This window comes from Telopea speciosissima, chromosome 5 (genome assembly GCF_018873765.1).
Source record: "Telopea speciosissima isolate NSW1024214 ecotype Mountain lineage chromosome 5, Tspe_v1, whole genome shotgun sequence".
Taxonomy (NCBI): domain Eukaryota; kingdom Viridiplantae; phylum Streptophyta; class Magnoliopsida; order Proteales; family Proteaceae; genus Telopea; species Telopea speciosissima.
Genome location: NC_057920.1, coordinates 60,532,068 through 60,560,011, shown reverse-complemented (window position 1 = coordinate 60,560,011; position 27,944 = coordinate 60,532,068). Strand labels below are relative to the sequence as shown.

At 39.6% G+C, this 27,944-nt stretch overlaps 1 protein-coding gene across 5 annotated transcripts in view; it reads left to right on the top strand.

Moving 5' to 3' along the window:
- The window catches only part of LOC122661384 (flap endonuclease 1), a 30,427-nt gene extending 3,291 nt beyond the window's left edge, over positions 1–27,136 (top strand). Inside the window, exons 9-19 of one of the 5 annotated variants that reach the window (XM_043856768.1) lie at positions 546–611; positions 781–843; positions 929–1,048; positions 1,171–1,255; positions 6,709–6,790; positions 10,049–10,163; positions 10,277–10,333; positions 10,442–10,488; positions 10,568–10,622; positions 26,974–27,052; positions 27,089–27,136. In XM_043856768.1, the coding sequence (XP_043712703.1) occupies positions 546–611; positions 781–843; positions 929–1,048; positions 1,171–1,255; positions 6,709–6,790; positions 10,049–10,163; positions 10,277–10,333; positions 10,442–10,488; positions 10,568–10,622; positions 26,974–27,045 (762 nt within the window). In that variant the 3' untranslated portion in view covers positions 27,046–27,052; positions 27,089–27,136. Of the gene's footprint in view, positions 1–545; positions 612–780; positions 844–928; positions 1,049–1,170; positions 1,256–6,708; positions 6,791–10,048; positions 10,164–10,276; positions 10,334–10,441; positions 10,489–10,567; positions 10,623–16,735; positions 16,924–26,973; positions 27,054–27,088 lie in introns of those variants that run through there. The other 4 variants (XM_043856764.1, XM_043856766.1, XM_043856765.1 and 1 more) reach the window with 4 other exon arrangements.
- The last annotated feature ends 808 nt before the right edge of the window (positions 27,137–27,944 follow it).

The following is a 27,944-nucleotide window of genomic DNA, read 5'->3' as shown; positions in this document are numbered from 1 at the left end:
GAACATTTTGGGGGGACTAGATGATATGGTGGCTTGTATCTCATACTTGACCTTTTCATCGGTCCACTATCCCTAGAGAAGCAGGTGTGCTGTTAAAGCTCGACAATCTTCTCACTCGCTCCCTGATTCTGAATGGTTGGCCATGTTAGATGCTTCTGAACTCAACTAAAGGCTAGAGTATGGTTTGTATCTCATACTTGACCTTTTCATCGGTCCACCATCCCTAGAGAAGCAGGTGTGCTGTTAAAGCTCGACGATCTTCTCACTCGCTCCCTGATTCTGAATGGTTGGCCATGTTAGATGTTACTGAACTCAACTAAAGGCTAGAACCAAATGCTTTTATGTGCATGGTGGTTTCTGTGTGTGTGTGTTTATTTATTTTTAATCAACGGCTAGATATGTGCATGGCGGTTTCTGTGTCCCCCCCCTCCCCCTACTTCTCCTCTTTCAGTTTCCTCTGGAAAAGTGGAAGGAAGGTTACTTCTTCAAGAAACATGCAGTAGCTGCTTTTGCCTATGAGAGCATGTGGTGTATGTTTTTTGCAGGTGACAAAGCAGCACAACGAGGACTGCAAGAAACTTCTGAGACTCATGGGAGTCCCTGTGATTGAGGTTATATCGATGACACAAACTAATTTTACCTCCCTTGGGCTTCTTTATATGTGTTAACTATTTATGCTTATGTTATCTAACTTGTTCCCTAGATTCTGTCTAAAATTTTTGCACAATATCTACTTGTCATAATCTGATAGTATTTGTTTTTCCCCCCTGGTTTTCCTAGGCTCCATCTGAAGCAGAGGCAGAGTGTGCTGCACTTTGCAAAAAGGGGAAGGCAAGCTTATACATTTCATTAAAAAATTGAAATGTTTAATTTGTTTTGGTGGTTTCTGTTACCATAAGTTATTATATTTGATCCTTTAACTTGTCAGGTCTATGCCGTGGCTTCTGAAGATATGGATTCTCTAACTTTTGGGGCTCCTAGGTTTCTTCGCCATTTGATGGATCCTAGCTCAAGGAAAGTCCCTGTGATGGAATTTGAAGTTTCAAAGGTGCACTCAAAAGTCAAAAAAAAGGGGAAAAAAAAAAAAGAAAAAAGAAAAAAAAAGCTCAACCATCATTGCTTAGTCATTAGTTCTGATTTAATTGTTTTCTGTACTACTTTTCTTTCCAGATTTTGCAGGAGCTGAATCTCACTATGGATCAATTCATTGATTTGTGCATTCTTTCTGGGTGTGATTATTGTGACAGTATTCGAGGTAGGGCAGACTTCTCATCTGAGATTTGTAATGCTTTCTCATTAATGTGGAATACTTCGCAAACAAACCCTAATTTTGAGGGTAATGGGCGCACAAAGCTCATTTTGTTAACACACCAGATTTTCCAAGTTACTAATCCAGAAAACTCAATACTTCCACAGAAAACATAATTGATCTCCTTTGTCAGGTAGTGGTCTGAAATGGAGAAGTCTGTGTTTGGTGCAATCTCATAAAATTTATATTTGGATAGCTGACTCAAAGTAGAATCAATTACAAACACAATAACATAAATTATAATGAGGATGAGCACCATGGATAGATCCAACCCACCTACTGTTGAACTAATTGACTGAGGTTCGAAACCTGTTCCAATGTAAAATTCATCATAAATTAATGGAGGTTCTAGAATATATAATTTTCAAGATTTAGAGAAAAGATTCATAGATCTTTAACCTCCTTAACTTTCACAGACAATGGATGAATCTAACAAGGTCTTTTTTGGCTTACAGAGTTACAGTTAGACCCTAAATTGGTCCTGGACATCCTTTTTGGCTGTTCCTTTCTGTAGTTCAAAACCCAACCAAAAGGACCATAAACCTCTGGATTCCCAAGCCTTTGGGAATGTAATGTAAAGCTAGTTCTCAAATGTCCTAACCCCAATCAGGATCACAAATACACCCAAAATTATACTCTGGTTTGGATCTGATCTTAGAATATGTAGGGTGCTAACAGTAAGTAAAATAGGTATTTTCAACCCTTAGAACCTCTCACAATTATCAACCAATAACCCAACCCAAGTAGATTAATAGGAAGTAGCCTATGCACCTCATCCACAGGTTTAGAGTTGGGGTTTTAAACCAGAAAATAAGTTGAATCAAGAAACACAGCAGCACATAAGGGACTGGGAGAGGGGGGGGGGTTTGTGGTAGGAATCAGACCTCAGAATATCAGCCTGAACCGATGGCTGAAACTGAAGTTATTTCAGTTCTTGACTTAGGTCAGAAATTGAGAGATTTTCATTATGTCAATCCTGAACTCAGAACACCACAAAAGCCTGGTCGAGTGGGCCTCTTGGTGCACTGATTTGACCCTCCACATATCAACCCAGGTGGGTGGATGATTGCTGAGATCTGAGGGCTTGAAGTTGCAGCAGAAAAACAAGGAGAAAACCTAAACCGCAGGGTCTGGAAATTTCTTCTCTGGTCAGCAGCGAAGTCAGCGCTAGGTTGGCCTTCTAGGTGGATCGTTAGTGACCAATATAGGAAGAAGGGTTGAAAGAGGTATCGGTTGGGAGGGGAAAGGAAGAAGAAGGGGGATAGAAGGGGTTGAGCCTCTCACCTCATTGCATCTCATAGCCAGAGTTTGCCACATGAACAGTACTGTGAGCAGTGCTTTGGTCTTCAATTCTATCTCCACCAGCTGTCTTGGAGTCCACTTGAGATCTGAAGATACTCCTTCAACTGCTGGCTCGATGTGGCAGAGTATGGACGAAGATATGGCAGATTTCGAATGGGAATTAATGGGCATGATTCGACCCATGAGATGGGCCAAATATTGGTCTACATGGTAGCTCAATCGATGGACTTGGACTGCATCAGAATGTTATTGTTTGTTGATATACATTGTTATAGCCCTTATTTAACAGTCTGAGCTTTTGAGATAAAAGAGAGTAACATGGTATCACAGCCAGGAGGACGGGTGTTTGATCCCTAGTAGGTGTGAGGGGTTTGCTTATGTGTTGGTGTGCCTCTTTGTGCCACATGTTGGTGTCACGTGCAGAGCTGTGTGTGTAGGCCTGCACGTGTGAGGGGGTGTTATTGTTTGGTGATATACATTGCCGTTGCCCATACTTAACAGCTCGATTTTTTGAGATAAGCGGTTGTAACAGGGAACTTGCAACTAAGTTAAAGAATATAACATGGGAATTTGATGTGTTTCTTAACTACCTTTGGAACGTCAACATTGGTAACAGTGCTTGTGAACTCAAAACATCAAAATAGTCTAAGTAATTTTTTAGCTCTGCTACCAATGAAAATTAGGGATCTACACCACCAGATCTGTGAGAACCATAGGAAACTGTCAAATCTGCTCAGAAGAAATACAATATTATTCTCATGGATGCCAAAACATTGTACATTGTGCTTTAAATAGAAGGTAAGTTTCTTAATCTAAGAAAATAGGAAACTTGAAACTGAGGTATTGTAATTGGCTGTTAGACAATATACTCTCTTAAACAGCAAAAATCTCCTTTGATTAAAACTCTTGAAGTTACTAACACCCAACTTTCTTACATTACCCAAACACCCGACCATAGTTGTCACTACATCTAGGTGATCCTAGGCGTTGGAGGAGGAAAAATCAAGGTGACACCAATAGGGCGTCTAGGAGTCGCCTAAGTGACCAAGGCACCCTTCCAGCAAAGAGTGCCTAGACGAATATGTGACGCCTTGATGACTATGAACCCAACTATTAGAGTATAAATTCCTCAAAGAAGACTCACTATTGATGGACATAGAGGGTGACTAGTCTTTCCAAATGTTCCATGTCTTCCCACTTGGCCTATGTGCTTAATACATAATCAATCTCAAACTACGGAAGAACTGGTGGGAGGTCAATTGCAACAGGGACAAATCAGTATTGATTACAGGATTCTAAGTTTCTAACACTTTTTTTAAACATTTAAAAGAAGAAATAAAAAAGATATGACGTTGGATTCACCACCAAAGGCCTGTGGGAGTGGAATTATCACCAACCCCAAACTGTTGATTCACAAATTGTCTCTTCATCACCACAGTGACAAGTTCCGAATCACCACAGTACACCCAAAGGCATAAGCCCATTAACTCATTCGTTCCATCCCCTCCTCCATTAATGGTAGAAGGTTTCGACGAAATTCCCTGTAATCCAAACCAACTGAAATATTTTGGTTTTGCAAGCTTTCGGGGAACAAAACAGCCTGCTATACTGAAGAATTGCAATGTTTTGACCGAAATTTCGACCATGTTTCAGATTTTGGTATCGTTTCGGTCAAACCCTTTGTATAAAATGCATGGTTTTGATCACAGTTTCGTCAATGTTCGAGTTTCGGTATCGTTTCGCTAGTTTTGACTCCAAACAGGGAAACTTTCTAGAAAACCTCAGTTTTTGTAATTTTTGGCCAAATCACTCCCATATTTTTGTAATGAATCATGAATAACATTTGATAATTATGACATGGTTTCTAATTTTATGTTTATTCATTTCTAAAGCATATTTTAGTTGTTTTAATCAAATTATGTGTGTTCTAGTACTGAATTTTGTTTATACTGCATCCTACAGCGTACCATGTACATTATCAACTTAGGGTCCAAAGCCAAACTGCCGTTTTGTGTGTGTGTATGTTTTAAAACAATCTAAGGGTTCCACTGTTTAAAGGGCCTAAAATAGGATTTCCTAGAAGCTTTGGGAACTAAATTGGTCATTTGGGCCTCAAAATCAGCAACCGACTGAAATTTCGCGGTTTCGCAAAAATTTTCAGTTTCGAGCATGGTTGAAACCAGGCTTGAATCCGAAATCTTGAACCTTGCCTCCATTACAACAATACAATGCTTAAAAAATAACAAAGACAAAGAAATAGAAATTTATTAACTTGGCTATTACAAGAAATGGAAATTTAATTAAATCACATCAAATATTCAGCCAAAGGAATATTCCAGCAACCAAATCTTCTTGATATTCTCCTCTCCACACAAATCACATGGGGCTCACACTCTTGATTTAGTTTCTAGATGTGCAGGCCATATTATGGGCAGAATATGGGCCTTAAGGTGAACCATAATATGAGCCATATGGGCCTGGTTTTAACTTGAACTGTGTGGTTAAATAGGGGCATGATTGAGCTGGGACTTCTTCCTTCTACGCTGGCCTTGTACTGCATCAGTGCTCCACTGGACAAGTACAAAAGTACCCTCAACATCAATATCTTTTCTCTCTTCATATTCAGATTCTCCATGGAAACATGTAAAGCATTTAGACCATAATGCCCTTGAACCGCTCATAATCCTAGCCAGTAGTATTTACTATACTGTTTCTTGAACTCTGCAGATAGTTCATCGTTTTCTCTTTCTAATGAACTAAAGAACAGTCTAGGATTTAAAAGTTTGGATATAGGTCAGGTTGGACTCAGCCTAACCTGATTTTGTCTTCAGTTTGACTTGGCCAAGCATTGGTGGTAAACAGAGGTTAACATACCTGATCAACTGATTCAATGGGAGGTCTGGTATGATACCGTTATGTTATCGTGGATTGGGTTCTTCCTATCCTGAGGTTGACCTGGCCAAGTTGCCCGAACAGCAAGGGAAAAGAATTAAAGATAGTCATGTAGGTTCTTGAGAATACTTGAGATTTCTGGGGAGCTGCTTTTGCTTGTCATGACTGATAGTTCTTTCTTCTTTTTAATCATATTTTAAGTTGAAGTATGACATTGCAGCTATAGTTGTAGTTGCTGCAAATTTTCTTCTTTATCTAATAATTTTTTTTTCTTTGCCTATTAAAAAATGTTCGAAAATAAACAACTCTGAATTTTGATAGGTTTTTTCTTTTTGTCTTTAAGATTCTTCAATTCTGTTCCAAAATTATGGATCTGCATTCTTTAGTCACTTAGAATGACCTGGTGATTGTAACTATAAGTGGGATGTGTAGGGCCAATCTGATCAGATGGGCCAATCAGTTGGGTTGATCCAATTATGTGGAACTAGGGACTCCCTAACAAATCTGCGAAAAGTGGAAGGAGATCAATACTAGTCCCTGCAAATGAATCAGCTCAGAGAAATTGGAGAAATGTAGTTTTAGTTTTTGTTTTTGTAGAAAGATAAACCATTCTTCTTCTTCCCTTTATTATCAATGAATTCGGTTATTTGTAGTGAAAATTATTTAAAGAAAGTGACAAATAGGCCCAATATGTGAATAAGAAGAAAAATATGAAACTGTTGCCTTCAGTTGCTTAGTGTAAAAAATTACCCTAGTGGTTCAGATCGTGGTTTCTTGAGTTTTTATGATTGATTCCTTGATGGTGTGTGCTGAACTGCTGATTCTGTGTTTCCTAGAACGCGAACTTGCCATACTTTCGTATGAGTGTGCTATTATTTTCAGTTACTTCCTGCAAATTAAATATGCTCATTGTGTTATTCTGGTTTTAACATGCTAATATCTTGATTTAGTTGGAAATGTTGTTTTAGCTAATGGTTTTCAACAATCGATCAGAGATTACACATCTTAATTACTCTTTTTTAATGTAAATTAGGTCTTATTTTACATCTTAGAAATTGAGTATAATATTTTGTCAGCTTTAGTTAATGCTTTGATTTCACTCTTTCCTTGCACAATAAACATGTGTTCTATTTGAAGTCTGTATATGTACTTCATTATGGAACATTTATAACTTTCTTGCTGATTTAAACCTGTGCATCAATCAGGTATTGGGGGACAGACTGCTTTGAAGCTCATCCGCCAATTTGGTACCATAGAAAATATATTGGAGAACATAAACAAAGAGAGGTCTCTCCCAGTCTCCCTTACATTTTAATTTGGAAGCTTTGTTGTTGCTATGTTTTATGCTTGGCTTGTGCACAGTTTTGAGACTGGCATGGTTCTATAAATAACAATAATAAACATAGGTAAACACCAGGCTGCCTGGTTTTAAAAATGTTTACTGAATGTTGTCTTCATAAACTGATTTCAACACATAAGTTAGTAAAACATAAAAGCCTATGTATGCCAACTGGTAAATTATTTTTTTAAAATGATGAATTTGCCCACTTTTTTTTCCTATCTGACAATAGCCTCATCTTTTTATTTCATAGAGAGTGCGTTTATCTTTACCATTTACAGAGACAATTTACCAACTGGGTTTCCTTGGCATAAAATGTTAAATGATATTCATTAAGACAATTCTCAGTTGTTCAAAATTCAGAAAGTGCAGATTTTTATGCAATAGTTGGTAAATTTACTTATCATTCATGTTTGCGTTGTATTTGCAGAAAATACTTACTATTTGGGATATATTTTTTTAGTAGTATTACATACCTATAGTGCATAAACTTATTATACTTAATTGGTTTTTTTTTTTTGGGGAGGGGGGGTGGTACTAGTTTATGTATCTATATTGTTGCACGAAACTCTTGTCATACATGGGATTTGGGACCTAAGAGGAAAGATACAACAAAATTCAACATATTATATGCAAGTGAATTTTAAAACACTTAAGAGTAAATTACACTGACCTCCCCTGACCTATGCTTTAAATGCACGGACCTCCCCTGCATTTCTGATAATACCCAAAACACCCATAATTTCGAAACTTCATTTCACACAGCCTCAGACCGTTAGTGATTTAAGGTTAGTTGATGATGGCAAGGGGAAATATATTCTAAATTGACGATTCTACCCTTTCTTCTTTTTATTTCTAAAATGGGAAATAGTGGGACCCACATCAACGCACCCTTTCCCTTTCTTCTTCTTCCCGCAACCTCACCCGCCCCCAACACTCTGCATCCCCATCCCTGCAGTCCGCAACCCCCCCCTCTAATATTTTCCTTCTTTCTTCTTCCTGCAACCTCACCCGACCCCACCCTATCCCCACCTGCCCCAACCCCTCTGCAACCCCATCCCGCAGGCCACAACCCCTCTCTCTCTTCTTTTTCTTCTTTCTTCTTCTTGCAACCCCACCCGCATCCCCCCTCTGCAACCATCCCCGCAGGTCGCAACCCCCCTCTCTCTTCTTTTTCTTCTTTCTTCTTCCTGCAACCTCACCTGCACCCACTCCTCTGCAACCCCATCCCGCAGGGAGTGATCATCGAAATCAAGCCTGGCAATGTGGTAGAAGTCCCTCACTAAACTTGGACTTGCTAAACCCAGGTTTGATAAGGTTCCATTCTTTAGACATAAATATGCCAGACGATGAGACGATTGATTGAAGACCAACTGTGAATCTTGCCAAGGAGAACTCTTGGTTAATGCTGGTTTTTGGGTTTCATCGGGTCTTGGTTTGTTGCAAATGTTTGGGTGCATTCATGCTTTTCCATTTCATTTTGAAGGGTTGCTGCAACTTGGATTGTAAAAGCCAAAAATTCTCCTTTTTGGGTTTTAGTTGTTGGACAGGGGAATGCAGTCCATTTGTTTGATTTTCTTCTTGTTGTTTGAACTTGTTCTTGGGAAATTGGACTCAGATGCTCTTTTGGAGTTGAAGAAAGGAATTGAGAAGGATCTTTGGGGCGTGTTCTTAATTCTTGGGATGGAAACTCTGTGGCATTGAATGGTGCCCTCAAAACCGTTATGGTATCAGTTGTAGTGAGTGTCAAGTGACATCCATTACACTGAATGATCTGGGATTGATTGCAAATTTCCAGTTTTCTGCGCTTGGTGATCTCAAAATATTACAGAACTTGACAATTTCGAACAACAGTTGACTGGGATTATCTTGGGAATTGGCTCTATTGGGTCGCTGGAAATTTTGGATATTTCATGCAATTCATCCCATGGGTCAGTTCCAGACTTGAAGAATTTGAATAATTCCATGGGCGGCCTGAGATGAAGCTGGAGATGGAGCTGGACGGTGAAGGGAGTGCACTGCAACATGGTTGCATTTCTTCAGTTGGAGTTGCTGTTACTGGGTAGTCGGAGGTTGCAGCGGTGAAGCAGAATGAAAGAAAGAAACAAAGGGGAAGAAGAAAGGAGTGGTGGGTCCCTCTTTTTATAGTAAAAAAATAAAAAACATAGTAAAGGGTTGCTAGTAATGAGTTTGAAGCAATAGTAATTAAGGGTAAAATTGTCAACTCGTCTTTTTTCCAACGCCGTTAGCATCATGGGGTACGGGAGTAATAGTCGGAAAGGCATGGGAGGTCCGTGTATTTAAGGCATAGGTCAGGGGAGGTCAGTGTAATTTACTCAAAACTTAATGATTGATAATAATAACTCTAAAAATAAAAATATATTCACATTGGAAACTAACTTAAAATAGATCATTCTATGTAATTGCTTAGTTGTCAAGGTATCTCGGTGACCTAAGGCGTTGGTGAGGGCCCAAATTCAAGGTGGCACCAATTAGGCGACCAAGGCGGCGCCTTGACAATGTAATTGTATTAAAAAAAATTATATTATAGCACAATGAAGAATTGAAATAAAAGACCACAAAGGCAATGTTTCCAAACAACTGTTTTCTTATTTTGGTTTCTCCTTAGATATCTCCAATGTCCAACGCTGGCAATCTATGCAAGATGTTCAATTATTAACCATATTTTATGACAAATGTCTAATTTTTAGTTTTTTTAGTTAATTAGGAACCCAAGAGTCTCATGTACATTGATCTTTTATTTGATACTTTTGCCTTCATCTGTTCCTTAAATTACAATTTTTACCTACCAAAGCTGTTAAAGAATTCCTATAATCCAATTCCTTGCCATCAAAACTTTAACATTCATTATAAACTTTTTGAAGTCTCATCAGTCACTTGAGTACTTGATGCTTCATGACAGATTTGGCCTCTAATGTTCAAAAGCTATGTGCAGAAGTGATCAACTGATCTAATATCCATAAATTTCATTTTATTTATTAGCTGTTCCATCTCTTTGCGCCCATCGTTTAGGATGACTTTAATTGCGATGTAATAATCACAGTTCTCAATGCTTTCTGTAACTTTTTTTTGGGATTTTCTATTTTGTTTTTCCAATGACAATGTGCTGTGAATTTAACGTGTCCTTTTTTAGTCTCAAAAGTTTCCCGTTTTTTAGTTTTAGTCAAATTCGTCTCTTTCTGCAGGTACCAAATTCCTGAGGACTGGCCTTATCAAGAAGCCAGACATCTTTTTAAGGAACCTGTGGTCTCTGCAGATCATGAGCAATTGGAGATTAAATGGACTTCTCCGGATGAGGAGGTGGATATCATTTTTGGATTTATTGTATTTTAATCACTTTTAATATTTTCGTATCATTAAACTGTAATTTACGTGTCCTTAATTTTTATTTCTAATTTATTTTAATCATGTAGGGACTCATAACTTTCCTGGTCAATGAAAATGGCTTCAACCATGACCGTATAACCAAGGCATGTCCTCAATTCATATTTAAACATTCCTTATGTATTTCATCCATGAGGTTATGTTGTTTTTGCAAATGAATCATCAATGCATCTTCATGTTGATGTTTTCAATAGGCAATAGAAAAGATAAAAGTTGCTAAGAACAAGTCATCCCAAGGACGGTAAGTTTCATTTGATGAATGAAAATGTGTATTCATGCGATTCTGTATGCTTCTCTAATGCCACATTGGTCTTTTCCAGATTAGAATCCTTCTTTAAGCCAGTGGTGAACAGCTCACTACCCATTAAACGGAAGGTATTTTTTCCCATAACCATTCCAAGTATCTATCCTCAAAGCGTTTTCAATTTTATTTCAGCAATCAAATGTTAGACCCAGACATATGTAGTATAATTTTCACTATTGTATTAAGTTTCTTGCAGCAAAAAATGATTTCTTCTTCTGCAATGTGTTTATAGATTAAGCAGTGGTACGGTGCATGATGTGTTGGAGTTATAATTTCTTATCTGTCATACGTGCACCATTAATTGTCCTGTTTGGATGTTTGGTTTTGATCTTACATGTAGGAAAACTCACCTAAATTAAATAAGTTCCAAAGCTTGATGTTTCAAAGTGAACTGTCTGCAAGCTTGTAGATCATTGTTTAGGTGCTTGCCTATGTGAAGCATTTTGCAAGAATTTGAAAGTCCATCTAAAACCAGATTGAAGAGGAGAAAGATACAGCCACAATTGGCCCAGTCTGCCCCTTTTGGCCTTCAAATGGGCCAGCAATGCGGGCCAGCATGGCCAGCATTATAAGGCCTGATGGCTGCAGTTTAGGCCCAACTAATGGGCCTGTGTTGGGGGCCATTAAGAGACTCTTTAATGACTTGCATGGGAGACTCTTTAAGGAGATTTATTTTTAATATTTGTTTCTATTTGATGTAACCAGAAATGAGGAAGCAATCTAGGTTAGTTTCCATTCTTCTTTGGATTATTTTGTAAAAAATTCTCTCCTCCATGCAAGGGAGGCTTATTTTCAGTTTATCAGTAAAGGATCCAGATCCTCTACGGCCCATGTATAGCAGCGATCTAACCGGCCCTGTAACATGAGCGTGACAGCTGTAAAGTGTGAGATCCAACGGTCTGGTTTTAAAACTTCTAAAAACTTTGAGTTAACGGTTTAAGTATATGGCAAACCAAGATAGACCGGTCTGGGTTTACCAAGCCGGACCGGTCTATAGCTAAAACAAGAAATGACTTTTTCTTCTTCTCCCATCGTCCCATTTTCAGATCTCAAAACCCTAGATTGCATTTTCCTGAGCTTTCTCTTCTTCCTCCTCGTTCGAACCCACTGCCATCGTCTTCCTCCTTTGGCTACTTTGTGGCGAAATCTGCCTCTCTTCCTCCACGATTCCTTTTCTTCTTTCTCAAATACACGACTGCTCTTTTCCCCTTCTTCCAAGCGAACCTAAACCAAGGAGCTCTTCTTCCTCCTTTGAAACCAGATCATCTTCCTAGGAAGTAGCTCTTCTTCCTCCTCTGAAAAATCTTGAGGTCGAAATCTGCCCCTCTTCCTCCACTGGAAACAACAGTGCATCTTTTAGACTGTTTTTTGGTGTGAGTCGAGTTTGATGTTGCCTTTCTGTCCTTTGTTCTTTGAGCATGAACTAGGAAGTACCATTTATGCGTATGGTTGGGGATGAAAGAATATGGTGTTAAGGAGTCTTGGACTAAACAGCTTATCATTTTCAATTGTGCGTATGCTTGGAAGTATAAACCAGTAGAATTCTGAAACAATGAAACCAGTAAATAAAAATTACTTTTAGGTTGTAAGAGCTACATAGTTTTTATAGCATGAGATGATGATAACAGTGTCATTTGGTGGAATTGTCTAATGGCCTGGGGATGTGAGGCATCTTTGTGAGACCCATTAGAACTATGGGTGGTAATCTCTGTCCTATGTCTTTTTTTTTTTCCCGCCCTTGCAGGGTGGGGGTGGGGCAGGGTTTGGAGCAGCTATTGACAAAATTTTGGCAATTGATCACTTAGTATGCAGGTGTTGGAGTCTTCAAGTGTTTGTATGATATGTGGGGAGATTGAGGAATCAGTAGAAACCTTGTCTGATGCAAGCTTACTGCTGGTATTTGGAGGAATCGCTTGGTGTGTTTTGAGTTGCGACTGGTGATGAACTGTTCCCCTGTATATGATCTGGGTTCTATGAGAAGATGAGAATATAGATGATTAGATGGTGCCATGGTGCTCTGAGGCTGGTGGGAAGGCTTTTACAATATGCTGGTGCAATTGGTTGGCAAAAGATCATAGACAAACTATGAACATAAAACTAGAAAAAATAAAAAACCCTTTTTGGTTTATTTAAAAAGATCAAAAAGAGGGGGAGAAGATAATCTTCAAACTCCCACACACATCATTTAACAAAAGCTCCAAACCTAAATCAATATGTAGTCATAGAATTTTGCAAAATTCTTTAATCTGGTCCTACAATGGAGCTTACAATGTTAAATAATGTTTAATATAACTTAAAACACTTTAAATAATGAGAGGGGGCATTCAAGATACTATCAACTCTCTCACCATAGAAACCTATTAAGAAAAATATTTTTTAAAACAGGGCCAAGGATATTGCATGTAGCTGTAAAAGTGGTGCCAAAAAATTAGGACAGCAGCCCCTCATGTGCTCCGTTTTCCAGGTAAATCATCTCTCACCTCATTACCTTAAAACTTGATTGGTTGGGCAGGCAAATCATCTCACTCACCTCGTTCGGACAGCAGCCCCTCATAGTTAACTACTGTTTTTATTTGGAACTTCAACAGAACCCACTAGGTTAATTTGAATCATTCTTTCCTCAGTAATAGCATCCACACTTGTTTCAAGTTTTAACTGTAAGGGCATCCTTTCATCCTTTGTGAGGCTCTATATTTTATTTTTGCATTTGGGGTAATTGTTGTGTTCTATTTAGTAGTGTACCTCATGAACAGGATTGAAATAAGAATGCTCCTCAGTTTGGGTTCGCTGGGAAGAAGGGGAAAAGTGCCATAGTCCAAGAAAAAACATCTCTAAAACATGACTTCTCAGTCAATTTCTCAACAGCTAACGAAATCCTATGCTTCTCTTGTTGCCAATTAAGATCATTAATAGAATAATCTAGCTTCATTGATTTTGCTCACTGCAACTCTTCAGTTATCTAAACCAGAAATTTCAAGCATATATAAAAATGTTGTGTTAAAACAAAGTCTAGATAAAAAGGTAGAGAGGAAAAATGTTTGTATGAATCTTGATGGACTCGAACCATCATCGCCTAGGAACAAACCCAGGTGCTCTTCCGTTTGACCTAAAGACTCATCTATTTACATAAACATGGATTTTAAGCTTTATTGAGCTGAGAATAAGGGATGAAGAACAAAAGAAGCATCATTGTTTGACCAATATAGGTTTTAAGCTCAAATATGTATGACTAAAGCAAACTATTAGATCAGAATCAGATGGGTAGATTCTGTAATATGACAAAATTCAGTTGAGACCAGGATTCTTGTTCTAAAATCCAATGTTGCAGAATTAGTTGATAAGGTTAAGTAATATGAAACAACAACTAATGATGGATTAACCAGCAGGAGAAATTCAGCAGTAGTAGGGGAATAACAATCTGAAATTAACACTTGAAATCAGAGACCAAACTGAAGTTTTCAAGAAATCACAGCAGTTAAAGATTCTAGATTTGATGGCATTTGAAAATATTCAACATAAGGAGGGGTACAGATAAATAAGACTCATAAAAACATTTGAATCAAGTTAAACATATCCAAAATATAGAAACTGGAATAGAACAAAGTATGGTGGACTAGATAACAAAATTCGGAAATAAAAACTAGAGCACCAACGAGTTGCTAGCACTGATAGATTCACAGTCAAATAGAACTACTCCAGATTTAGAGAGAGAGAAATCAACCAAGCCAAATGTACCAGCATTATTTCGAGAATAGAAAACTGTGAGCTACAAACCTACATATACACATAGCAAGTGTTTCAAGGATCCATGTAACCACACTCAACAATTCTTTAATATATGATGGACATTACAAGGTTTAAGAAGAGTAATAAATATGTCCATAGGATTTCAGAGAAGAAAGGGAGGGGGGGGGGAGGGGAAGCTAAAAATTTGCAATGCCTTGGTTCACTTATCTAACTAAAAAATTAGTTGTTTGATAGAATTTAAATTTGAAATTGGGAATACCTCACAAGATGTCAACAAGAAACTATTCTTAACACAGAGAGAGATAACCGGAATATGCAAAAAAAACACAAACCCTCATATTTACACACAAACAGAGAGCGAGAGAACCAGAATATGTGGCAAAACCCTCACATCTACACACAAACAGAGAGAGCGAGAAAGATAACAGAGATTCAGATCCAACAGCAAATTGATTTCAGAGTTCATGTGATGGGCGATAAACCCAGATCTAGTTTGTTAGAGAGAGAGACTAACATTGATTGGGTTCTTGTTAGTGGACAATTCTTCTCACAGTTTGGAGCTACCAAATATTTCCAGATCCAGATCTGTATCTCTGTTCCCACCTTCGAGGTTCGACAGACCAGAGGAGGTGAGAGGAGGAAGATGATGGGTGGGTTCGAAAGGACTCAGGTTTGTGAGAGAGAGAGAGAGATAACAAAGAGAATGCAGGTTATTTCTAGTGGAGGAAGAGAGGCAGCTTTCGACCTCAAGATGATCTGGTTTCAGAGGAGGAAGAAGAGCTCCTCGGTTTGGGTTCGCTGGGAAGAAGGGGAAAAGAGCAGTCGTCGGTTTGAGAAAGAAAAAGAGGAATCGTGGAGGAAGAGTGGCAGATTTCGTCACAAAGGAGCCGAAGGAGGAAGAGGATGGGGGTGGGTTCGAACGAGGAGGAAGAAGAGAAAGCTCATGAAAATGCAATCTAGGGTTTTGAGATGTGAAAATGGGACGATGGGAGGAAGAAGAGAAAGTCGTTTCTTTTGTTTTAGTTGTAGACCGGTCTGTCTTGGTAAACCCAGACCGGTCTATCTTGGTTTGCCATATACTTAAACCGTTAACTCAAAGTTTTTGAAAGTTTTAAAAACAAACCGTTGGATCTCACACTTTACAGCTGTCACGCTCATGTTACAGGGCCGGTTAGATCGCTGCTATACATTGGCCGTAGAGGATCTGGATCCATCAATAAATGAGGGGTTGTCTACACAACACCCCACAATTTGGGTTTTGAGAAAGCTTAGCTTGTGCCTTGTGTGCTGTGAGTGACAGATGGTGCAAGACCAAGGTCAGTGAGAGACTGACAAAGGACATATGTGAGAGGCCTTGGTCATATCCCCCCTTTCTTCTTCTCTCTGCTTCTCTTCCTTTCTCTTTTAGTTTCTGTTTTCATTAAACCTGCAATCAGTAGTCCATTGAGAGGTACCAGACTCCTTTGCCACTGCTACAATTGCTGTGTGATCTATCCAGGGCTGCTCCATCGACTCCAACAGAAACTGGTTTAGAAGACTGATCAATCAATCCTGCGGCACCCTGGTTTTGAGAGTCTTGTGGTAGTAATCTTCAGGTCCTGCAACTCCATGTTTAGCCATCAACTCCTGGCCATATTTTGGTATTGTGTCAAACTATCAACCATCTTATCCCTTCCACTCGGTACTGATATGGGCCCCATCCCTTGGCTGAATATGGCTGTGACTGTAAGTTACTAATTCTGTGCAAAAACCCATAATCTACATCCAGCCATCCATTGTGGCTGAGTTTTTAAAGTCTTAAAGAGGACCCAATCCCCTTCCTTCGACAACCCCATCCAATTTTACCAATCGGCTGCTGTTGCTAGATGACCATTAGTTACTAATTTTGGAACTGTGTTGTAACTTGTAACTTCAGTTCTGTCCATTGGATTACATCACACTTGATGCATGTTACTCCCTATTTTGAATGGTTGCTATGTTGTTATTTTGATGGGGGGTTTGCCGTGTAGACTGTGGTTGTTTTTTTCTTCTCCTTTTCTACAGTTAGTGTAATTGGGCTTGGGAGTTGGGACTCCACTATGGAATTGCTTCTATATAGAATTTAGTTGCTTTTAAAAGCTTTCTTTCCTTTAATGATTTCCATGAGAAATGGAGAAAGTCTCGCGTCAAAATTAAGTAGAAATTGTACAATAGCATTCTGATTATTTATGTTCCAAAGACCTAAAATTAATCTTGAAAGGTCTTAACTACTTCTTCATTGCTGTGAAGCTTTTCTTCGTTCTATTGATGCATAGTTGGTTCCTAGTTAAGTAACTTTGTTCTAAAAAGAGGTGAATGGGGGAAATAGAACACCATCTTTTCTAGAAATTTGTTTAGATCCTATCTGGGGCAAAATACGTGATTGACTACCATGATTTCTATGGGACTCTGGTGACAGGAAATCAAGTGCATGATAGGATCTCCTAGACTAATACTCAGGCCTATGATGTTCTCTCTGCATGCCTCTTTCTGCTCAAGCCCAAAGGCTGTTGGGAGCAGATACCCTGTGCCTTTGCATCTAGGTTCCAAGCACTTGGGGCTGTTCTCCAGAGCTGTCTGCTTTAGCACATGAATCTGAAAACCGTGGTGAACCTTCATCTCAAACCAATGTTTATTTATTTCTTTTTATTCCTTTTCCTGATTTCAGTTTATTTATTTTCTTTTATCTGATAATCTCTTGTTTCTTGTCTTTTCTCAATCAATTTCATATCTGTCCTGTTCTATATTCCTGTTATATTGTGCTTGCAAGTCCACCTTGCAGATCCTATCCTATGAATCTTTAATTTTAGGGTTTTGCCGATTTTCAATAATTCCATTCAGGCCATGTTGGTTGTCGGCCCAAAGCTATTCATATATTTTCTTTGTAATTCTTCCCAAGCCATATTTGGTCTTCCCTTTATCAAGGTTTACGAAGTTGGTTTCAACCCTGGTTTTGAGGTTGGAACTGAAAATTTTCAGGTTTCAACCGAAACCTGGTCAAATCCTCAGGTTTCGGTGGTCAACTGACCATATTTTGGCCTGAAACTTCACAAAGACCCTAATTAAACATTTCTAAATAAAATGGAACTCTTAGATTGTTAAAAAACACACTCAAAATGTTTGTTTTGTACCCTATGTTGTCAGTGTATGAGGTACCTTGCCTGTATATTTCTCAATGATAGCCTATGTTACACGTAATTTAGTACTATAACGTACAAAAACAAATGGAAACAACTTTAACATACAATTGCAAGTCATAAATAGAGAAAAATCATTTAATATTATTAAATGTCAAAATGCTATAACATCATAGGTGTACAATCAGTCAACCCACATTAAAGGTGAAACTCAAAAGACCCTTACAAAGTTCTTCCTCCTAATCTCCTACTCTTGTCAATACCATATAGAGTTCCAGGCAGGCTCGAAAGATGAGGAAGATCATTGACGCTAATGAAACCGTTTCTTCACCTCGATCACTAAAGAAGGCCATGTCATGGTATGTCTGAAGAAATGCTCAAAGTCCATCACAAAAGCCTGATAGGTCTCATCGCCAACGTACTTTAGGCCCTTTAAAGTGGCTAATGACAAAGAAAACCCATGGGATTAAAGGCCAACACCTACATAACCCAACCCAAGGCTTATTTCTAATAAAATAAGCCATTTAAGTGACTTATCTGCATCAACAAGGGTTTCAAAACCTACAGGTTGTTCATCAATCTCTCCCCCGCTTTCTTGAAGTTACTATCATTGTCCTTCACCACTTTGACAATGTTCTCTATCCCCACCTCTTCAACAAACTGTAAATATATTTTTGCATCCTTCTTTTGCTTGGATGCATCAACAGACTTGAGGAACATGGTCCTAGCTTCACAATATACCATAAAGTTGAAGATGGACTATGTAAATAAAGCAGAAAATAGAGAAGGAAGGGAGGAGGAAGGAGGAGAAGAGAAGAGAGTGTGAGAGCCAAAGAGCAGTCCTCTCGTTAGATGAGAGGGCTGCGATTTCTTTCATATAAAGAAGGTTTACAAAATAGGGGTAAAAGGGGAAAGAAACAACAAAAAAACAATAAAGGAGAGGAGATCTCTCGGGATTAGCGCCAAAGGTTTGACGCTAATCCCGAGAGGAATATTTACCCTCTCAACACTCCCCCTCAAGCTGGAGCATATATATCAATCATGCCCAGCTTGTTACAAATATAGTCAACCCTCCCACTTCCTAATGACTTGGTAAAGATGTCTGTAAGTTGCTCTCCTGTCTTGACATGCTTTGTAGAGATTACTCCCTGTTGAAGTTTTTCTCGAACAAAGTGACAGTCTACCTCAATATGTTTGGTCCTTTCATGAAACACTGGGTTTGAGGCAATATGTATTGTTGCTTGGTTATTACATCATAGTTGCATTGGTGAGGAATCCTTAAACCCAAGCTCAGTCAACAACATTGTCAGACAAACCAGTTCAGAAGTTGCATGTGTGATGGTTCGATATTCTGACTCTGCACTTGATCTAGCCACTACACTCTATTTGTTGCTCTTCCATGAGATATGGTTACTTCCCACAAACACACAATAACTTGTAGTTGATCTCCTATCAACAGGTGATCCAGCCCAATCTACATCTGAGAACCCTTCAACTCTCCCATGTCCATGACTAGCATATACTAATCCACGCTCTGGAGCCTTTTTGAGGTATCTCAAAATTTGTATAACAACATCCCAATGAGGAATCCGAGGAGATGACAAAAATTGGTTTATAACACTTATCGGGAAAGCAATATTGGGTCTAGTGAACGTCAAATAGTTGAGCTTCCCAACAAGTCTTCTATATTTCTCTGGATCATCAAGAACATCTCCCTCTTCAGCAACGAGTTTGACATTAGGTCTACATCCTAGCATCCCAGTCTCTGTAAGCAAGTCAAGAGTATACTTCCGTTGAGATAGGGATATGTTCTTCCTCGACTGAGCCAATTCAACACCTAGGAAATAGTTTAACTTCCCCAAATCCTTAGTTTGAAACCTCTGTTGTAAATGAGACTTCAAACTCTTAATTCCTTCAGAGTCATCTCCAGTAATCACTATATCATCCACATACACAAGAAGGAAAATTCTGCCTGTGTTGGTCTTTTGATAAAAGAGAGTAATCATTGTTACATCGAGATAGACCAAACTGAAGAATTACTTCCTGTACCAATTTTATCTTCCCCCGTATCCTTCAGCGTGAGGTCTATACAATGGGCTGCACAAGGTGTCCAGCAGAGCCGATACTTACTGTATGCATTAACTTCTCACCGGCCTTCTTAAAGTTGCTTCTGTTGTCCGTTATAACCTGGACAACGTGCTCCACTCCTACCTCTGCTACCGCCTCCTTCAACTTGTAAATATATTTTGCATCCTTTTTTTCCTTGGATGCATCCATAGATTGGACGAATATTGTCCTCCCATCACAATACATCATAAAGTTGATGATGACTTTCTTGTAGAACCAGTCCAACCATCACACATGATAGTCATCCTATAGCTCTCCCATATTACCCTCATTTCACCAATATACTCCTCAAGCTCACTCTTCTGTTGGGGCAAATAAACATTCATAATCTCATATGGGGTTGGCCTCTTATACCCTGGGCCAGCCTCAGCAATTGCATCTATCATCGTCTGATAATAGGGGCCTTGTGCGGTGTTTGCTGGGATGGTATTGTATAACATCCACTTAGCTATATACTCTTTCACAACCCCTTTTTTCCATGCTCCCTTAATCTTAGGCTGCTTGCTGCCTTTCTTCCTATAGACACTAGGATCCTGCTGTACTACGGGCTCAACTCGTGGTGGTACTACTAGAGGTGGTGGAAGTGGAGTTGCTCTCGTACTCTGAGATCTCTTGAAGGTATTAGGGAACCCAGGCTGCCTACCACCTGCTCTAGAGGTACCAGCTCCTCCAATACCACCTACTCTTAGTCTCTCCTGATCCTCATGATAAGTGGCTCTACTCCTCGCCTATGCTAGCTGAAAATCCCTAGCCTTTTCCTCAGTGTGTATATCATCAGGCACATAGATAGGGTCATCACTATCATCATCATATCATCATAGCCTCCCACACTGCATCCTCAAATTCTATCCTTGCCTTCTTCCTTTGAGCCTTCCTCTTACTCCTTTCCCTCATGTGCTCACTTATGGTCCTTGCTACCTCAATAGGGACCATATGACACGAGACAACATCAGGGGAATTCCTAGCCAGATGTTGTTTGAGTCTAGTGGCCCCACCTCCCAAAAACCTCTTATGACAGTAATTTATGACAGTAATTTTCTTTTCTTCTACATCCAAAACCCACTGATTGAAACCACCATAGCCACCACTGGATCTACCTGTAGCTTTACTCCACCTTAACCGAACCGATCTCCCACTGAACTTTCTTTTTTTTCTCAGACCCAACATCTCTCCATTCCTAAATCCCCTTTTCTATTTTATTTTCATTGATCCAAACCCACATCCGAATCACTATTCCTTTTTTTCTTTCTCTTTTCATTCTTCTTTTTTCTATTCTTCTACCCCATTTCTGAATCTGCTATCTCATTTCCCACTAGAATCGAGACCCCATCTTCCTTACCTACTCAGTTTCATCAACGGCCGATCCACAGTGACTTCATACTTGTTCTTTTTTTTTTTTAATTCCTATTTTCTCTCATATTCTGTAACTATCCATCAAATCACCATTTCGCTTCCCCATTCTTGAATCCGTGAGATAAGCAACAATGGCGATACAGCGCCGACGCAGATCAGCAGTGGCCGATCCCATTTCTGTAGCGAGACATCGGAGACTGGACTTTTGTATTGTTGAATCTCATCCAAGCTCGGTTGGTTGCTGTTCCCGTGATTACGGAGTACCACTCATTGGATTCGTGAAGAAGAGATTGAGACAAGCCAAGCGATGGCCGCTTGACTCATCCAAAGAGTTCCGCCAACGCCGCTGCAACTTCTGACGATTCTCCCATTTTTCTGTTCATTTTATGTTCATTTTTTAAATATTATTCTGGGTTTGAAATATAAACTCCCCATCCCCTGGTTTGATTTTGTTTGTCACCCATGCTGTCCGTGACTGATTTTCGCTGATCTCGGTGCCATCGATCTGCATTGGAGAGGGAGAGAAGCAACAACAGCAGAAGTCGGGAGATGCAGTGTTGGACTGGGTTTTAAATGTTCTAGTGTAGAGGGTAATTTATTAAAATGCATTTCAGAGGTTATCACCATTTAAAAATGGGTAACAGTTGATATTTCGATACTTAGTGTGGGTACCTTAAAATATCGGTAAACCTCAGGAGGTGGCATTGCTAATTTCTGAAACATTTTTGGAGAAAGTGGTTTTACCTGAAACAGTGGAGAAGGCTTCAATGATGCGTTTCCCAAGTGATTCCAGTGTTGATGCGGCGGAAATTCGAAGAAGAAATCACAAAATAGCAAAAACAAGCTCAAAAAGTGAAAATGGGAACATAAACCAGAATCTGGAGAGCTCTTGATTGAAATTTCGATTGAGAGTCACGAGACTGACTTTTTATGCCTGGTGTTTTTAACATCTGGCCGATTCGGCAAGATGTTACAAACAGTCAAAATTTCGACTGTGTTGAATAATGTAAACCAGAATACTGTGGGGGTATTCTGGTCCTTTGGGTGCTTTAGTATTATGTTTTATAGTTGCTTATGTACTGCCTAGCTGTATTGGCTAGGCAGGGGTATTTTGGTCATGTAATTTCATATTCCAGAATTATAAATAAAGGTGCCTGGGTGATCACAATAGATCATTCAAGTTTTCTCAATTCTGTTTTTTAGTATTCTAGTTTTGAACATGGTATCAAAGCAGGCAGGGGTCACGGTATCGAGTCCCCCTGGGAGCGGGCAGGTGTTGAATTATTTATCCACCCGTGTCCCCCTTTGGATAGTCCGCCGTGTTAGAGCTCTTGTTTAATAAACATATTGTTTCCTCCCTTTCCTACAAGGTCGGCCTTTTAGAGGAAGCGGTTTCAACATGGTATCAGAGCTAGGGTTCTAAGACCTGCTCGATTGTTCAAAAACAATCCTTTTCTCTTGATTCCTCTCCTCTCCCCCTTCTCCTCTCCCTTCTCCCTTCTCTCTTCTCTTCCTTTGATCCATTCAACCCTTTTTAGGGCAGCACCCATGAGGTGATCTATCTATGGTTCGAGTGCTGCCCTCCATCTCACCTCAATTTTAAAACCTAATTCAGATCGATAGCTGCTGCCATTATCTCTCTCTGCGATTCAGGATTGCTTCAGTTTTTTTGGAGATCGATCTCATAACAGTTGGGAGATCAATTGGTTTCTTTGGAGCATCAATGCAGGCCTACGACAACATGTATCCTCTCTGATTTCACATTGATTGAAGACCCCACAGCTGCAGCCTCTTTCCTCTTCTTATCGATCTCAACTGTCAGGGTTTTGCAAAACCCTGACACTTTATCGATTGTGTTACATATTCCCAAGTTTACTACTAACCTTCTCTCCATTAGTAGTATCACTAAATCTTTAAACTGCAAAGTGACATTCTTTCCTACTCATTGTGTTTTTCAGGAACTGGACTCAGGGAAGACGATTGGATCGGGTAAAGTGCATGGCGGATTGTACCTGCTTAATGGAGATCCTGCATCTACACCGGCTTTACCTTCTAGACTTTGTTCACCAGCATCTTTTTCCTCTGAATTACACTTATGGCACTCTAGACTAGGACATCCACCTTTAGGAACCTTATCTACTTTATTTCCCGCATTCGGCAAAACTTATTATAAAGAAGATTTTTTTTGTGAGCCTTGTGTCTTGGCCAAACAGACACGTTCCAACTATCCTATTTCTAATAAAAGGTCATCTTCTTTATTTCATGTTGTTCATTCTGATGTGTGGGGTCCTAGTAGAAAAGTTGCCCTTTCGGGTCATCGGTGGTATGTCACCTTTATTGATTGCTATTCTAGGTTTACTTGGGATTATCTGATGCACAACAAAAGTGAGGTTTTCTCATGTTTTCAGCACTTTCACCAGCTGGTTCAAACTCAATTTCATACCACTATTCAAATTTTACGGAGTGATAATGGGCGAGAGTATATGGAAGGTCAGTTCCAAAAATACTTGGCTGCCCATGGGATCCTCCACCAGACCAGCTGTGTTGATACTCCAGCCCAAAATGGTGTGGCTGAGAGGAAGAACCGCCACCTTTTAGAGGTCGCTCGTGCCCTTTTGTTTGCCCGGAATGTCCCCTCAGTTCATTGGGGGGATGCTGTTCTCACTGCCGCTTATTTAATTAATAGGTTGCCCAGTCGGGTCCTTCACTCTAGACCCCCTGTTGAGCTACTACTTGGCTCTTCCTCCTTTATTGTTCCCCCTAAGGTGTTTGGCGTGTCTTATGCGCCGGGATACCAGGTCCCCGGGCAAGCTTGAACCCCGTAGTCTTGATTGCATTTTCTTGGGGTACTGCTACTCTCGAAGGGGTATAAATGCTTATCACCCTCCATCCCGCCGGACTTTTGTCGCATGGATGTTGTGTTTCATGAGCGTCTCTCCTACTATGTGTCCCCACCTCTTCGGGGGAGAGTGTTAGCGAAGATGTGTTGGCTTTGAGCATCCTCCTCCACTCCAGTCGTCTATAATGAGTCCTTCAGCCTATCGGTCCTCCCCGAGTCGGGGAGAAGTTCTTGTTCGGGGGAGCGGACCACTCCCGATCCAGACGAGGTTCCCTGTTCGGGGGAGCAGCCCCTCAAGCCCAAACTCCTGTCCAGAGAACCATTAGTGAATTTCGAGAGGAGGATTGATGTTAGCACTATGAAGACCTATGGAAGGAGACATAATCGGTTCAATCCACTGTTGCTCTGTACCCATCCAATTGCCGAACCTGGATCCGAACCCGCCTCTCCCTGGTAATGTTCCTTCTCCTGACTTGCCTATTGCCCTTCGCAAAGGTGTCAAGACTTGTACTCAGCATCCTATATCTCATGTTGTCTCTTATGACTCCCTTTCCCCATCATTTCGTGCTTTTGTTACTTCTCTTTCTTCTGTTCGTGTTCCTAATAATTGGCAGGAAGCTTTATCAGATGGAAAGTGGAAGCAGCCATGATGGAAGAAATGGAAGCTTTGAAAAAAAATAACACATGGGAGCTTGTTGTTCTTCCACCTGGGAAGAAAACCGTTGGATGTAAATGGGTGTTTGTGGTGAAACAGAAGGTGGATGGCACCGTGGATAGATATAAGGCACGGCTCGTTGCCAAGGGTTTTACTCAGACATACGGCATAGACTACCAGGAGACCTTTGCACCTGTTGCAAAGTTGAATACAGTTCGTGTGTTGTTATCTTGTGCAGTCAACCTTGGTTGGGAGTTGCAACAGCTAGATGTTAAAAATGCCTTCCTGAATGGAGCACTGGAGGAGGAGGTATACATGGACATTCCACCAGGGTTCTCTTGTGACAGTAATAGAGGAAAAGTGTGCAGGCTGAAGCGTGCACTGTATGGGCTGAAACAGTCACCCCGGGCTTGGTTTGGTCGATTCCACAAGGCCATGATTTCTGTGGGCTATAAGCAGAGTAATGCTGATCACACACTCTTCATCAAGAGGGTTGGTGAAAAACTCACTGTTCTTATAGTCTACGTTGATGATATAGTGGTTACTGGCAATGATGGTGATGAGATCAGACAGTTGAAGACCTTCCTTGGCCAGGAATTTGAGATTAAAGATCTAGGCAAATTAAGATACTTTCTTGGGATTGAAGTGGCCAGATCTGCGAAAGGCATATTTCTCTCCCAAAGAAAGTATGTCCTAGACTTGTTGGCTGAAACCGGTTTGCTAGGCTGCCACCCTTCGACACTCCTATGGATCCTCTGCTCGCTCAAGGAAAATGGGGGTGAGCCTGTTGATAAAGGCCGTACCAAAGACTTGTAGGGAAGCTGATTTACCTTTCACACACTCGTCCAGACATTGCTGTTGCTGTGAGTGCAGTGAGTCAATTTATGCATGATCCCTGCACTTCTCATATGGAGGCTGTTCTTCGTATTCTACATTATTTGAAGTCAACTCCTGGAAAGGGCATTCTTTTGTCGTCACATGGTCACCTACGGGTAGAGGCATACACCGATGCTGATTGGGCTGCTTCAGCAGATCGAAAGTCCATTTCTGGATATTGTTCTTTTGTAGGTGGAAATCTTGTTACCTGGCATAGCAAGAAGCAGAATGTAGTTGCTCGTTCTAGTGCCGAAGCTGAATTCAGAGCTATGGCACAAGGTATTTGTGAGTTACTTTGGCTTAAAGGGCTGCTACAAGACTTGGGTCTACCTATTCGCCTTCCTATGATGCTGTACTGCGATAACAAGGCTGCAATCAGTATAGCACACAACCCGGTGCAGCATGACCGTACCAAACATGTTGAGGTGGATAGGCATTTCATCAAGGAGAAATTAGAAGATGGGCAGATATGTATTCCCTTTGTGACTTCTTCGGATCAGCTTGCTGATATCTTCACCAAGGGTCTGCCTGGAAAATTATTTCACCCTAATCTAGTCAAGTTGGGCATGATCGACATATTTGCTCCAACTTGAGGGGGAGTGTTGAATAATGTAAACCAGAATACCGTGGGGGTATTCTGGTCCTTCGGGTGCTTTAGTATTATGTTTTATAGTTGTTTATGTACTGCCTAGCTGTATTGGCTAGGCAGGGGTATTTTGGTCATGTAATTTTATATTCCAGAATTATAAATAAAGGTGTCTGGGTGATCACAATAGATCATTCAAGTTTTCTCAGTTCTGTTTTTTAGTATTCTAGTTTTGAACAGACTGAAACTTTGTATTTTTTCAATTCGACAAGGCATTTTGTCTCGGACCCATTGGAATTTCCGAAATTTCAGCGAGATTTTGAACTATGATTAGGATAAGCCAACAATCACTGTCATAACTCATAACCATTTTTGCCATCAAGAATGTTTCTTGCTTGTTAAAGATGTCACTGCCGTATAAAGCGGCCACTCATTAAATCTTTTCATCATAGTGTATCAACCCATAGATCTTTTAAATAGCTTTCCTCGTATTAACTTCTACAAACAAATCAGTATTCCAGTGGGTCTATATCTCCTAGATTCAACTCCCTGCACATTTAAACTTATTGTCAACTATTATCACAGATATCAGGTCTATGGTAAAGTATATCAATACTAAACACTCTAGCAACTTTTTGTATGTTGATACAGATTTCACTTCTAATTTGCGCATAAGGGCATAAAATGGGTTGGATTTAGGGCAGATCTTTACAGTTCTTTTTTTTTTTTTTTTGCAGTGGATATTAATGCTGTATTAAATGCAAGTTATTAGAAGGTCAATTGCATCTCAGAAAAGAAATAAATTATGAAAAAGGAAGGGTTGATGCAGACAAGTATTTTCCTACTGGGAAGTATATAAATTTGAAAGTATCTTTTTGAGTCGTATCTATATTGCGCCAGCAACCTGTCTACTCATGCCATTCCTACCATGAATGTAGTTCTAGCTACAGTGTTTTTGGTGCATGTTTCACTTCAACTGTCATGGAATTAGTTTATGTGCTTATTAACAAGCTTGCATCATTGTCTGTCTTTTCTAATATTTGTGTACTCTTGTTTTGTTATTTGTAATGTTATCTCTCGACAGGAAACATTAGAGAAGTCCTCAAGAGAAACTGTCAACAAGAAGCCAAAGGCCAATGGTGGAAAGAAGAAGTAGTTTTATGGTAGGTAGTAGGGTTTAGAAGAAAACATAGACCTTGTAAAAGTTCTAAAGCTCGTTTCCTTATTAGTATTATCATTCCTGTTTCTTTGGTTCTTGATTTACATTCTTAAAGCAAATTCTGCATTAGTTCCCTTGCTAATGGTTGTCCTCCACAGTACACTATTGTAGGCTCACAAACCATTTATGGTTTTCTTGGGCCTTGGGGGTCTATTATTGAGCTGTGCAGAGATTCTACAGTGGATGTTCAATCCAAGAAAACCTCTCCCATAATTATGATTTAAAGAGAAAAAAAATTTCATCACCCTGAAATCTGGTTCATATGCAGTCTCCTTCAAAACTTTAGTTTCATTGTTTGGTACTGCTGGACAAGAAGAACGTGACAAATGTGGTGCTGCTTATGCACTTAAATAGGAAAATATGTAAAATTAAATGAACGAGTAGACGTCTGAAGTTTGTACTCCTTCGGTTTAAAAATTAACTTTCTTTGCTTGTTTTGGTTGTAAATGCATCCCATGTATGTTAATACATATTTATATTGTGCACTTTCCTATAGTTATAGATCTTCAGCCGTATTTTATCGTGTGGTAAACACAAATTAGGTTGAAATTCACATGAAAATAGTCCACAAAATTTATGTCCATCAAATCCCAATTGATTTGAATAAATGATTTGATGTTTATTATGCATGAATTGTATATACAGGGTTATGAGTTAGTTCTATGTTTTTTCACTCAAACCGTTCTCGACAAGGGATAGGATCAAACATCCTGTTTATATTGCTATTACATTGTAGGTTACTCGAAATGATGATTTTATGACATAAATGTATGTATGTGTATAGAATCTGATACAATTCTCGCATGTGTTATTGTCTATGGCATAAGGCCAAGATG